The 14,939-nt window shown below is 39.5% G+C and overlaps 1 protein-coding gene and 1 long non-coding RNA gene across 2 annotated transcripts in view; both read left to right on the top strand.

Moving 5' to 3' along the window:
• Positions 1-9,578, top strand: part of LOC121381786 (cysteine--tRNA ligase, cytoplasmic-like) — a 270,786-nt gene extending 261,208 nt beyond the window's left edge. Inside the window, exons 19-20 of the mRNA XM_041511141.1 lie at positions 1,037-1,120; positions 8,292-9,578. Of these exons, the coding sequence (XP_041367075.1) occupies positions 1,037-1,120; positions 8,292-8,444 (237 nt within the window). The 3' untranslated portion in view covers positions 8,445-9,578. The remainder of the gene's footprint in view (positions 1-1,036; positions 1,121-8,291) is intronic.
• A 317-nt stretch (positions 9,579-9,895) lies between these two features.
• Positions 9,896-11,696, top strand: LOC121380866. The gene is made up of 2 exons (XR_005959013.1): positions 9,896-10,440; positions 10,519-11,696. It is a non-coding gene; the product is annotated as an uncharacterized LOC121380866 (long non-coding RNA).
• The last annotated feature ends 3,243 nt before the right edge of the window (positions 11,697-14,939 follow it).

The following is a 14,939-nucleotide window of genomic DNA, read 5'->3' as shown; positions in this document are numbered from 1 at the left end:
TACATCTAGAACCTGGGTGTGACTTGTTTATATACATCTAGAACCTGGGTGTGACTTGTTTATATACATCTAGAACCTGGGTGTGACTTGTTTATATACATCTAGAACCTGGGTGTGACTTGTTTATATACATCTAGAACCTGGGTGTGACTTGTTTATATACATCTCTGGGTGTGACTTGTTTATATACATCTAGAACCTGGGGTGACTTGACTTGTTTATATACATCTAGATACATCTCAGGGTATGACTTGTTTATATACATCTAGAACCTGGGGTGTTTATATACATCTGACTTGACTTGTTTATATACATCTAGAACCAGGGTATGACTTGTTTATATACATCTAGAACCTGGGTGTGACTTGTTTATATACATCTAGAACCTGGGTGTGACTTGTTTATATACATCTAGAACCAGGGTATGACTTGTTTATATACATCTAGAACCTGGGTGTGACTTGTTTATATACATCTAGAACCTGGGTATGACTTGTTTATATACATCTAGAACCTGGGTGTGACTTGTTTATATACATCTAGAACCAGGGTGTGACTTGTTTATATACATCTAGAACCTGGGTGTGACTTGTTTATATACATCTAGAACCTGGGTATGACTTGTTTATATACATCTAGAACCTGGGTGTGACCATTTGATATATTTGCTATAGAACCTTTGTAGTTGTAGTTATCTTTCTAAATTTAGGGCTGGCATATAACTCCATTGGGTACTTATCTGAGATGTGATTGGATATAGGATCAATTGCCCTTGTCAACCCAGATTCCCCCCCCCCCCCCCCCCCCGTCATCTAAGCCATTTTTGTAATACATTGTGGTTCTGTTTGTTGGAAAGTATTTAACAATTGTTCTTGAAGCAGGTGATGTTTAATTTACAGGTACAGTCACTGTTAATGTACATGTCAGGTTGTTCTGTTTGTTGAAAAGTATTTAATAATTGTTCCTAAAATAGGTGACGTTTTACAGGTGTAGTCATTGTTAATGTACATATGTCAGGTATCTTGTTTTATTGCAGGCTGCTAAAGAAGCTCAGAAGAAAATTCCTCCCTCAGAGATGTTTAAAAGTGAAACTGACAAATATTCCAAGTTCGATGATCGGGTAAAACATTTTTTTTTAATGGGTTATTTTAAAGGAAACATTCTCACTTTATACAGCCATTATAAAATAATTTGTTTTAATGATCACAATTACACATTAATAAAATTTTCTTGCTTAGAACACTGATGTCAGAATATACAATGTGTTTTCTGTCATCCTAATGTTAGCAGTAGTAGACTGAAGTGCACTGATGTCAGAATATACAATGTGTTTTCTGTCATCCTAATGTTAGCAGTAGTAGACTGAAGTGCACTGATGTCAGAATATACAAGGTGTTTTCTGTCATCCTAATGTTAGCAGTAGTAGACTGAAATGGATTTTTATCACCTAATACATACTTATATAGTGAAACATCATTATCTCTACCTGTTATTGTGTGTCATCCTAATGTTAGCAGTAGTAGACTGAAGTGGATTTTTATCACCTAATACATACTTATATAGTGAAACATCGTTATCTCTACCTGTTATCGTGTGTCATCCTAATGTTAGCAGTAGTAGACTGAAGTGGATTTTTATCACCTAATACATACATATATAGTGAAACATCGTTATTTCTACCTGTTATTGTGTGTCATCCTAATGTTAGCAGTAGTAGACTGAAGTGGATTTTTATCACCTAATACATACATATATAGTGAAACATCGTTATTTCTACCTGTTATCGTGTGTCATCCTAATGTTAGCAGTAGTAGACTGAAGTGGATTTTTATCACCTAATACATACATATATAGTGAAACATCGTTATTTCTACCTGTTATCGTGTGTCATCCTAATGTTAGCAGTAGTAGATTGAACTGGATTTTTATCACCTAATACATACATTTATAGTGAAACATCGTTATTTCTACCTGTTATCGTGTGAGCCCATTAGTATGTTTCTCTTGATCCACCATTTCCTTTCATTTATACTTATTTCTGTGCTCATTTCCAATTATATTTCTCGTTCCAGCCAGTGCACCACAACTGGTATATCAAAGGCTGTGGTATGTGCTATCCTGTCTGTAGGATGGTGCATTTAAAAGATACTTTGCTACTAATGGAGAAAAAAAATGTAGCGGGTTTCCTCTCTTAGACTAAATGTCAGAATTACCAAATGTTTGACAACCAATAGCTGATGGATGATAAATAAAGTAATGTGCTCTAGTGGTGTCATTAAACAAAAAAACTTTCATATCCAATTAAGATTCAAGCACACTGTCCTGGGCACACCTCAGCTATCCGGGCTGTCTGTCCAGGACAGAGGGTTAATGGTTAGTTGTTAGTGAGAGAGAAGAGGGTGTAATGGTTAGTTGTTGGTGAGAGAGAAGAGGGTGTAATGGTTAGTTGTTGGCGAGAGAGAAGAGGGTGTAATGGTTAGTTGTTGGCGGGAGAGAAGAGGGTGTAATGGTTAGTTGTTGGCGGGAGAGAAGATGGTGTAATGGTTAGTTGTTGGCGGGAGAGAAGAGGGTGTAATGGTTAGTTGTTGGCGAGAGAGAAGAGGGTGTAATGGTTAGTTGTTGGCGGGAGAGAAGATGGTGTAATGGTTAGTTGTTGGCGGGAGAGAAGATGGTGTAATGGTTAGTTGTTGGCGGGAGAGAAGATGGTGTAATGGTTAGTTGTTGGCGAGAGAGAAGAGGGTGTAATGGTTAGTTGTTGGCGAGAGAGAAGAGGGAGTAATGGTTAGTTGTTGGTGAGAGAGAAGATGGTGTAATGGTTAGTTGTTGGCGGGAGAGAAGATGGTGTAATGGTTAGTTGTTGGCGAGAGAGAAGATGGTGTAATGGTTAGTTGTTGGCGGGAGAGAAGATGGTGTAATGGTTAGTTGTTGGCGGGAGAGAAGATGGTGTAATGGTTAGTTGTTGGCGGGAGAGAAGAGGGTGTAATGGTTAGTTGTTGGCGAGAGAGAAGAGGGTGTAATGGTTAGTTGTTGGCGAGAGAGAAGAGGGTGTAATGGTTAGTTGTTGGTGAGAGAGAAGATGGGTGTAATGGTTAGTTGTTGGTGAGAGAGAAGAGGGTGTAATGGTTAGTTGTTGGCGAGAGAGAAGAGGGTGTAATGGTTAGTTGTTGGCGAGAGAGAAGATGGTGTAATGGTTAGTTGTTGGCGGGAGAGAAGAGGGTGTAATGGTTAGTTGTTGGCGGGAGAGAAGAGGGTGTAATGGTTAGTTGTTGGCGAGAGAGAAGAGGGTGTAATGGTTAGTTGTTGGTGGGAGAGAAGAGGGTGTAATGGTTAGTGAGTAGTGAGAGAGAAGAGGGTGTAATGGTTAGTTGTTGGTGAGAGAGAAGAGGGTGTAATGGTTAGTTGTTGGTGAGAGAGAAGAGGGTGTAATGGTTAGTTGTTGGCGAGAGAGAAGAGGGTGTAATGGTTAGTTGTTGGCGGGAGAGAAGAGGGTGTAATGGTTAGTGAGTAGTGAGAGAGAAGAGGGTGTAATGGTTAGTTGTTGGTGAGAGAGAAGAGGGTGTAATGGTTAGTTGTTGGTGAGAGAGAAGAGGGTGTAATGGTTAGTCGTTGGCGGGAGAGAAGAGGGTGTAATGGTTAGTTGTTGGTGGGAGAGAAGAGGGTGTAATGGTTAGTTGTTGGTGAGAGAGAAGATGGTGTAATGGTTAGTTGTTGGCGAGAGAGAAGAGGGTGTAATGGTTAGTTGTTGGTGAGAGAGAAGAGGGTGTAATGGTTAGTTGTTGGCGAGAGAGAAGAGGGTGTAATGGTTAGTTGTTGGCGGGAGAGAAGAGGGTGTAATGGTTAGTTGTTGGCGAGAGAGAAGAGGGTGTAATGGTTAGTTGTTGGTGAGAGAGAAGATGGTGTAATGGTTAGTTGTTAGAGAGAAGAGGGTGTAATGGTTAGTTGTTAGAGAGAAGAGGGTAATGGTTAGTGAGTAGTGAGAGAGAAGAGGGTGTAATGGTTAGTGAGTAGTGAGAGAGAAGAGGGTGTAATGGTTAGTTGTTGGTGGGAGAGAAGAGGGTGTAATGGTTAGTTGTTGGTGGAGAGAGAAGAGGGTGTAATGGTTAGTTGTTGGCGAGAGAGAAGAGGGTGTAATGGTTAGTTGTTGGTGCGAGAGAGAAGAGGGTGTAATGGTTAGTTGTTGGTGAGAGAGAAGATGGTGTAATGGTTAGTTGTTGGCGAGAGAGAAGAGGGTGTAATGGTTAGTTGTTGGCGAGAGAGAAGAGGGTGTAATGGTTAGTTGTTGGCGGGAGAGAAGATGGTGTAATGGTTAGTTGTTGGCGGGAGAGAAGAGGGTGTAATGGTTAGTTGTTGGCGGGAGAGAAGATGGTGTAATGGTTAGTTGTTGGCGAGAGAGAAGATGGTGTAATGGTTAGTTGTTGGCGGGAGAGAAGAGGGTGTAATGGTTAGTTGTTGGCGAGAGAGAAGAGGGTGTAATGGTTAGTGAGTTGGTGAGAGAGAAGAGGGTGTAATGGTTAGTTGTTGGCGGAGAGAGAAGATGGTGTAATGGTTAGTTGTTGGCGGGAGAGAAGATGGTGTAATGGTTAGTTGTTGGCGAGAGAGAAGAGGGTGTAATGGTTAGTTGTTGGCGAGAGAGAAGAGGGTGTAATGGTTAGTTGTTGGCGAGAGAGAAGATGGTGTAATGGTTAGTTGTTGGCGGGAGAGAAGATGGTGTAATGGTTAGTTGTTGGCGGGAGAGAAGATGGTGTAATGGTTAGTTGTTGGCGGGAGAGAAGATGGTGTAATGGTTAGTTGTTGGCGAGAGAGAAGATGGTGTAATGGTTAGTTGTTGGCGGGAGAGAAGATGGTGTAATGGTTAGTTGTTGGCGGGAGAGAAGATGGTGTAATGGTTAGTTGTTGGCGGGAGAGAAGAGGGTGTAATGGTTAGTTGTTGGCGGGAGAGAAGAGGGTGTAATGGTTAGTTGTTGGCGAGAGAGAAGAGGGTGTAATGGTTAGTTGTTGGCGGGAGAGAAGAGGGTGTAATGGTTAGTTGTTGGCGAGAGAGAAGAGGGTGTAATGGTTAGTTGTTGGCGAGAGAGAAGAGGGTGTAATGGTTAGTTGTTGGCGGGAGAGAAGAGGGTGTAATGGTTAGTTGTTGGCGAGAGAGAAGATGGTGTAATGGTTAGTTGTTGGCGGGAGAGAAGAGGGTGTAATGGTTAGTTGTTGGTGAGAGAGAAGAGGGTGTAATGGTTAGTTGTTGGCGGGAGAGAAGAGGGTGTAATGGTTAGTTGTTGGTGGGAGAGAAGAGGGTGTAATGGTTAGTTGTTGGTGAGAGAGAAGATGGTGTAATGGTTAGTTGTTGGCGAGAGAGAAGAGGGTGTAATGGTTAGTTGTTGGCGAGAGAGAAGAGGGTGTAATGGTTAGTTGTTGGCGGAGAGAGAAGAGGGTGTAATGGTTAGTTGTTGGCGGGAGAGAAGAGGGTGTAATGGTTAGTTGTTGGCGAGAGAGAAGAGGGTGTAATGGTTAGTTGTTGGCGAGAGAGAAGAGGGTGTAATGGTTAGTTGTTAGTGAGAGAGAAGAGGGTGTAATGGTTGTTGGCGAGAGAGAAGAGGGTGTAATGGTTAGTGAGTAGTGAGAGAGAAGAGGGTGTAATGGTTAGTTGTTGGTGAGAGAGAAGAGGGTGTAATGGTTAGTTGTTGGTGAGAGAGAAGAGGGTGTAATGGTTAGTTGTTGGCGAGAGAGAAGAGGGTGTAATGGTTAGTTGTTGGCGAGAGAGAAGAGGGTGTAATGGTTAGTTGTTGGCGAGAGAGAAGAGGGTGTAATGGTTAGTTGTTGGCGGGAGAGAAGAGGGTGTAATGGTTAGTTGTTGGCGAGAGAGAAGATGGTGTAATGGTTAGTTGTTGGCGAGAGAGAAGATGGTGTAATGGTTAGTTGTTGGCGAGAGAGAAGATGGTGTAATGGTTAGTTGTTGGCGGAGAGAGAAGATGGTGTAATGGTTAGTTGTTGGCGGGAGAGAAGAGGGTGTAATGGTTAGTTGTTGGCGAGAGAGAAGAGGGTGTAATGGTTAGTTGTTGGTGGGAGAGAAGAGGGTGTAATGGTTAGTTGTTAGTGAGAGAAGAGGGTGTAATGGTTAGTTGTGGTGAGAGAGAAGAGGGTGTAATGGTTAGTTGTTGGTGAGAGAGAAGAGGGTGTAATGGTTAGTTGTTGGCGAGAGAGAAGAGGGTGTAATGGTTAGTTGTTGGCGGGAGAGAAGAGGGTGTAATGGTTAGTGAGTAGTGAGAGAGAAGATGGTGTAATGGTTAGTTGTTGGCGGGAGAGAAGAGGGTGTAATGGTTAGTTGTTAGAGAGAAGAGGGTGTAATGGTTAGTTGTTAGAGAGAGAAGATGGTGTAATGGTTAGTGTTGGCGGAGAGAGAAGAGGGTGTAATGGTTAGTTGTTGGTGGGAGAGAAGATGGTGTAATGGTTAGTTGTTGGCGAGAGAGAAGATGGTGTAATGGTTAGTTGTTGGCGAGAGAGAAGATGGTGTAATGGTTAGTTGTTGGCGAGAGAGAAGATGGTGTAATGGTTAGTTGTTGGCGAGAGAGAAGAGGGTGTAATGGTTAGTTGTTGGCGAGAGAGAAGAGGGTGTAATGGTTAGTTGTTAGTGAGAGAGAAGAGGGTGTAATGGTTAGTTGTTGGCGAGAGAGAAGATGGTGTAATGGTTAGTTGTTAGTGAGAGAGAAGAGGGTGTAATGGTTGTTGGCGAGAGAGAAGAGGGTGTAATGGTTAGTGAGTAGCGAGAGAGAAGAGGGTGTAATGGTTAGTTGTTGGCGAGAGAGAAGATGGTGTAATGGTTAGTTGTTGGCGAGAGAGAAGAGGGTGTAATGGTTAGTTGTTGGCGGGAGAGAAGAGGGTGTAATGGTTAGTTGTTGGCGAGAGAGAAGAGGGTGTAATGGTTAGTTGTTGGCGAGAGAGAAGAGGGTGTAATGGTTAGTTGTTGGGGGGAGAGAAGAGGGTGTAATGGTTAGTTGTTGGCGAGAGAGAAGAGGGTGTAATGGTTAGTTGTTGGTGAGAGAGAAGATGGTGTAATGGTTAGTTGTTAGAGAGAAGAGGGTGTAATGGTTAGTTGTTAGTGAGAGAGAAGAGGGTGTAATGGTTAGTTGTTGGTGAGAGAGAAGAGGATGTAATGGTTAGTTGTTAGAGAGAAGAGGGTGTAATGGTTAGTTGTTAGTGAGAGAGAAGAGGTTATAGTGGTCTTACACCTACCCATTGAGTCGGTAAACTCTCTCTGGGTGGGAGCCAGTATCGGTGTGTGAACCCAGTACCTACCAGCCTTATGTCCAATGGCTTAACCACTACACGACCGAGGCCATTTTGATCCACCATTATGTTGAGCTATTTATTCAGTCCCTTCAACACTGAGATAAGAAACTTTCTGTATTAGTCCCCAGCTCATCGTACTGAAGTAGTAGCAGAGTTGGGAAAGATGGGAAATACAATATTTTTAACCATAGTTTAATACTGCAAAGACTGCCTACTGATCATGTTGATGGAAAATTGTATAAACATGTTTACTATAGCAGGGACTCTCTACCTTGACCTGTGTATAAGTGTGTTTAATATTGCAGGGTCTGCCTACCATGACCTGTGTATAAGTGTGTTTAATATTGCAGGAGCTGCCTACCTTGACCTGTGTATAAGTGTGTTTAATATTGCATGGTCTGCCTACCTTGACCTGTGTATGTGTGTTTAATATTGCAGGAGCTGCCTACCTTGACCTGTGTATAAGTGTGTTTAATATTGCATGGTCTGCCTACCTTGACCTGTGTATGTGTTTAATATTGCAGGGGCTGCCTACCTTGACCTGTGTATAAGTGTGTTTAATATTGCAGGGGCTGCCTACCTTGACCTGTGTATAAGTGTGTTTAATATTGCAGGGGCTGCCTACCTTGACCTGTGTATAAGTGTGTTTAATATTGCAGGGGCTGCCTACCTTGACCTGTGTATAAGTGTGTTTAATATTGCAGGGTCTGCCTACCATGACCTGTGTATAAGTGTGTTTAATATTGCAGGGTCTGCCTACCATGACCTGTGTGTAAGTGTGTTTAATATTGCAGGGGCTGCCTACCTTGATCTGTGTATAAGTGTGTTTAATATTGCAGGGGCTGCCTACCTTGACCTGTGTATAAGTGTGTTTAATATTGCAGGGTCTGCCTACCATGACCTGTGTATAAGTGTGTTTAATATTGCAGGGGCTGCCTACCTGTGTGTAAGTGTGTTTAATATTGCAGGGGCTGCCTACCTTGACCTGTGTATAAGTGTGTTTGATATTGCAGGGACTGCCTACCCATGATGCTGAAGGAAATGAGCTGACCAAGTCGGCACTGAAGAAACTAACAAAGTTGTTCGAAGCTCAGGAGAAGAAATACAAGGATTATCTCCAGAGTCAGAAGGATTCTGGCAGTGGGGATAAACCGGCAGAATCTTAAATACTCGGTCAAAGAGAATTTTAGATGCAAAAAACTGTTCAAAACGGATGACACAATATCATGCTCCCCCAGTGATGTCTTCATAGACAAATAACATTGTTGTTTGGTGTATTATGTTGCTATTTAAAAAAACAAGAAAAAAAGTATAATTTCTTCGCTGCTGGTTTTAAGTTCAAATACTGACTGAAAATGTTCCACCAGTGTTGTCATAACAACAGAGGAATGACATTGTACTTATATTGCTTTATGTTGTCTCTTCTTAAAAATTGTTATAATTTCTCTACTTTTGCTTTTAGTGTAAACGCTGATTGAAAATTTAAAGCACAAAACACAAGATGTTTTAGATGGTACTCAGGCCTCAAAAGGATTTAAAAAAAAAAAAAAATTATTATTATTTTATTTTTTTGCATTCTTAGCTATTTTAAGGCACAAGTATTACTAAATATATAATAAGTGTAGTTTTTAATGTATTTTTGTCTTAAATGTTATTGTTTTAATGGTTCAGCAAGAGCTAGGGCAGCCCTACCTGTCCAGTCTTACTGACTATGTTATCTTTATTTTTCTCTTTTTAAACTTATATAACCTATCCAGTAGTCCTCTAGTCAGTGCCCGTGTCTCGGGGTGTCACACTTGGTGCTGAATTTCTTACCTCGTGCTACTTTCATTTTCATTTTGTGTTATAATGTCAGGAGCCAAAGCATTATTAGTTATTAGGCACATTTTGTTCAAAAACTCTGTTGATGATTTTGTAAGTGACAGCTTAAAATTCAGTAATGTAATCTTTGTTTAAAATTTTATTTACTAGTTTTTGGGTGTAACATTTATAAACTCTGTTATTTACCTTAAATTAAAAGTGTTTTGAACAATTCATAAGCATAGGAAACTAATATTTGTGTTACAACATTAGCATCCCATTGAGTCTTTAGACTGAAAGGCTAAACCTCTACACCATTGATGACAATACTCACTAACAGGTAACATGAAGTTTACTCAGCCTTATATTCATATATAGAGTGTTTTTCGGTATCGTCAATACATTATTTTTATTCCTAATATATGATATTGACGATACCGAAATACACGAGGGTAATAATCTCTTTATCGTATAATCTCAAGCTTAATACAAAGTGTTTTTGTAAACTGTACACGCAACTTTAATTCCAGTCCGCCATTACTAGATATTCAAATGACGCAAGAATATGTGGCGCGGTGTATTTTTGAATGGAAATGACGTCAAACTCGAATGACGTCATTTTGGATGTCCTTGCATCAAAATAAAGTTATGACTAACGTTTTTTGTTTTCTGAACACTGGACAGCTTTCAGTGTCAAATTGCCATTGAAATGTTTTTATTTAATGACTATGAATGCATACGTCAATCATGGAGTGTCACCCAAGTACGTTTGCTTAAATGTCAATAAACCTAGTGCTGAGACTTCGACTAATTTACATGTAATTTGCAAAGTTATCAAATTCTTAAAGTATGTGATCTGAAAAATATCACATACTTTGATTGCACTGAAAATGTAAGATATTATATGATAAATACTGGGTATGCAACAAAATAATAAATTTCTGCATTTACTTAGCTGAACAAGACAGTGCATATCTGTATTTAATAAAATGACAAGTATGTTACACCCTGAAAATTTGAACACAAAATGTGAAGCAGCCTATAAATGCAAAACAGAGCCTTATAAATGTGACACTAAAAACCTTGGATCAACATTTCTATTGAGTGAGCTATTGAGCGTTTCATACATGCGGAAACTCTGTCTGATCTTCATAAAGAAAGGCACAATATCTGTTAGTAACTGAAGCCTGTCTAAACTGGAATCTCATAAAAACCGGCAAAATTTTATGGTCCTGACTTTTCTAAATTTTAAAACTGGACCCTCTAAACAGCGTATCCTGTCTAAATGTGATAAATATTAGGTCCCCAGCAGGATCCGGTTTAGACAGGTTTCACTGTATAAATAAATGTGATAAATATTAGGTCCCCAGCAGGATCCGGTTTAGACAGGTTTCACTATATAAATAAATAAAATAAATGTTACAATCTGATAAATATTAGGTCCCCTGCATGATCCGGTTTAGACCGGTTTCACTGTACAACCATGGGAATAAATGTTACAATCTGATAAATATTAGGTCACCGACATGATCCGGTTTAGACAGGTTTCACTGTACAACCATGGGAATAAATGTTACAATCTGATAAATATTAGGTCACCGACATGATCCGGTTTAGACCGGTTTCACTGTACAACCATGGGAATAAATGTTACAATCTGATAAATATTAGGTCACCGACATGATCCGGTTTAGACAGGTTTCACTGTACAACCATGGGAATAAATGTTACAATCTGATAAATATTAGGTCACCGACATGATCCGGTTTAGACAGGTTTCACTGTACAACCATGGCAATAAATGTTACAATTTTTATAATGATGTTTTTGTATACGGTAAGTGTGTTCTGTTGAAAGCATCCATGTTAGCTCAAGAATTTCATCATCAAATTATTGACATTCTGCGATGAAGAAATCCAAACACAATCAGAATTTTCCATTGTTTGATTACACATTGTTTTTCATTACTTTTATTAGACAAGTGATAACAGAATAGTTGTTGAAAAATATGTGTTGGTGATGGCATCATCATACAAACAAGGTATGAGTCTATAATCAGGGGTAGGTGCAAGAGTATAGATAAATCTAATTGAAATTTTACTTCACAAAGAGTTGTGAATTTTTGTAGTGTTGTTAGTGACTCCCCCCCCCCCTTCCCCCAAGATGAATATTGCTTAAGCTTTGCTTCTTTTGTATTTTTACTGTAAACATAGGATGGAATATTAAAACTTACTGTGCTTCACTGAGAAAATAAACACCTTTAGTTAATTCTGTTGACATCAAGATAAAAAAAAAAGAGAGTTAAAAATTACTTTCTACTTTTGACTCAATTCTCAGTCTGACTGTCATATAGAATGGTATAGAAAGGGGTTTCACAAATCACTGTAGATAAAGAACCACAAGAATTGCTTTCTACATGTCTTTTTAATAGAACTTTCCCCATGACCTTACTTGGTAAATGTTTAAATCGTGAAACCTAGTACTGTAATAATGTTGGCTTGTTTATTTGTTTATTGTGTCATCATTGTTTCACAATCATGCTATTTGTGGCTATATATTGTTATTTTCAATATTAAGTTATTGTATTTATATTAAAGAATGCTTATTTTCTTCTTGAATCTGTGTGTTTGTGTTGTTTATCTATTATTTACATTAATTATTAAAATGATAATGCAGTAATACATGTATACGAGTATACTTGTAGGTAGCAGTGTAACAAATAGCACCGAGTCAATTTAAAGTTTGTTTTGTTTAACAACACCACTAGAGCACATTGATTTATTAATCATAGTCTATTGGATGTCAAACATTTGGTAATTTTGATATAGTCTAAGAAAGGAAACCCACTACATTTTTCCATTAATAGCAAGTGACCTTTTATATGCACCATCCCACAGACAGGATAGCACATACCACAACCATTGATATACCAGTCGTGGTGCACTGGCTGAAGTATGACCTAGTCATAGTTTGATGTGACATTATCTTTAAATAGAGTATTGGATACTGCCATGCCAGCCATTGGTAAGCTACTTGTATGTGACAAGACTTGTCATAAATGAAAGTATGTATTGTTTCGTCTGGCAGTAAATTAATGTAATTTGATTTCAGCATATTTCTGTTATGTTGACACATTATGGAGTGAGGAAACCTGCTGTCACCACATACAGGGCAGGATTTAGACCTTGGGGGGGCCTGGGTCAGGGGACCCTCAACATAGAAATTAAATTACATGACAAATCAAAAAATGAACTAATTTTATAATTATTAAAAAAAAATTCTAAAGGAAGTCCTTAGTCTGGGGGCCCCTCTGGCAGGGGGACCCAGCAATTGTCCCCTTATAAATCCGATACTGACCATATAGGCTACTCCTAGCAATAAAGCAGCTAGGGATCTTTTATATGCACTTACCCATAGACAGGACATTACTTACCACAGCTTTTGATGTATTAGTCACTAATTGAGAAATTAAAAACCCCACAAAAAACTTGCTACCTATCACACCTCGGGTAAGCAATCTACCACTGGATTAAATCTCACCCCCTAAAATTAGACTACTCCAATAGCCTATGATTAATAAATGAATGTGCTCTAGTTGTGTCTTTACACAATACAAACTTTTAACAGGTTTTTTTAAAGTGATATATCATATTCTGTATCATTACTCCAAATTAATTTACATTTTAATTACTGTATTTAAATATAAATGATTTATCATGACAGTATTGTAAGACAAGAAACAAATCCTGATTAGATATATCTATCAATAATTCATATTCATATGAACAGTTTCAACCCATTGATCCAAATACTTGTAACGATCAAGGTCAAGTATTTAGAGATTTTCTACCAAGTGGCTTATGTAACTAGATTTGTGCTGTGGTTTAAACTAACAATGAATGGTCTGCTGATGAGGTCTATTTATCCCCGTTAACCAGGTCTTAGCACTAGAGGGTTCATTTACTGTCGGTTATGTCACTCTCTCACTCTCGCCATGAACAGCCCGAACTTGGATACCGGGGTTAGTATCCACCAGTCTGTACCAGCTTGGTACAAAACGGTTCTCATAAGCAAGAGTTGTGAACTTCGTCTTTTAGGCTTACATCTGTTGTGGTTACTGCTTTTATATTGTGCATGGAGCATAACTGACATATTCCCACATTATAAAGTAAATATGATTGGTTTTCTTTGCTTTTGAAATATATTAAGTATACTTGTAACTTAGTTGGTGTTAAAGAAAAGACATTACATATGGATTTAATGTTTTAAAGAGTCTAAGTGCACTTAAAGCATCTTTAAACCTGTGTGCTATTGTTTATGAACCAGTAATAACCATGTATGATATGACTTGTGATCCACTGTCATGGATATTGTTCATAATCCAACCCTAACTGGGACGACCCTTCTCACAATCCAACACCAAGGATGACTTTGTTTATGATCCAATACTATGGATAATATTGTTTGTGATCCAACACTAATAATGGATAACACTGCTTGTGATCAGACACAAACTATGGAAGCCGATACTCATGAACCAACATTAGCTATGGATCACATTGCTGGTGATCTAACAGTGAAAACAAATGGTATTTCTCATGATCCAACACCAATAATGGATGACATTGCTTGTGATCAGACACCAATAATGGATGACATTGCTAGTGATCCAACACCAATAATGGATGACATTGCTAGTGATCCAACACCAATAATGGATGACATTGCTAGTGATCCAACACCAATAATGGATGACATTGCTAGTGATCCAACACCAATAATGGATGACATTGCTAGCGATTCAACACAAATAATGAATGACATTGATTGTGATTCAACACCAACTATGCAAGATATTGCCTGTGATTCAACACCAATTATGAATAACATTGCTAGTGATTCAACACCAATAATGGATGACATTGATCGACATTCAACACCAACTATGCATGACATTGCTCGTGATTCAACACCAATAATGGGTGACATTGATCATGATTCAACACAAACTATGCATGACATTGCCTGTGATTCAACACCAATTATGAATAACACTGATCGTGATTCAACACCAATAATGGACGACACTGATCGACATTCAACACCAATAATGCATGACATTGCTCGTGATTCAACACTAACTATGCATGACATTGCTTGTAATCCGTCACTAAGTCTGCGAGAAAAGTTGAATGCTTGCATCTCCAAGAAGAAACACCAGGGTGTCAAGCCAACAGCTCACATCCTCAACCAATGCGCCCCCTGGTGTTTTTTTGTGGTAGCTGGAGGAGTAGCATTCTGGGGAGTGGCAGAAGCTCTGCCTGTTCTTTACGGCCACTGGGATGGAGTCCTCCTTGTCAATCAGCTGTTCGGTGTGCTCGTTTTTCTAGAACTGGCAATCAACTGGATCTGCATTCGCTACGTCGATTCATCATATGTACCCGCCATTCATGGAATCAAACCACCAGAACTTTTGGAAAATGAAAACACTAAAAATATTAAACTGAAAAAAGGTCAAAAGCTTTACAAAATGTTTGTGGCTACATCTTTACCAGACGCTCATGGAAATGTTGAACGCAGTGCTGTCCCGTACTGGTCGTGGGTGGCGTGTGTTGTGTGCAAGCGACTTCGGCCTCCTCGGTGTCATCACTGTGTGCTCTGCAACAGATGTGTCCTAAAACGCGACCACCATTGCTTCTTCGCTCAGGCGTGCATCGGCGTCAACAACCTTCGTCATTTTGTCGTGTTCCTCTTCTGGGCTTTCGTCGGATGTCTGTGGTCCTGGCTCAACATGCTGCCGTACTTCCTGATCGAACTTCTGCCAAACATGTCATATTTGGATGTCCTGACACCGTACTCCT

Source organism: Gigantopelta aegis, chromosome 9, assembly GCF_016097555.1.
Source record: "Gigantopelta aegis isolate Gae_Host chromosome 9, Gae_host_genome, whole genome shotgun sequence".
Classification (NCBI taxonomy): Eukaryota; Metazoa; Mollusca; class Gastropoda; order Neomphalida; family Peltospiridae; genus Gigantopelta; species Gigantopelta aegis.
The sequence above is the reverse complement of the archived record's forward strand: the minus strand, read 5'-3'. Positions and strand labels throughout refer to the sequence as shown.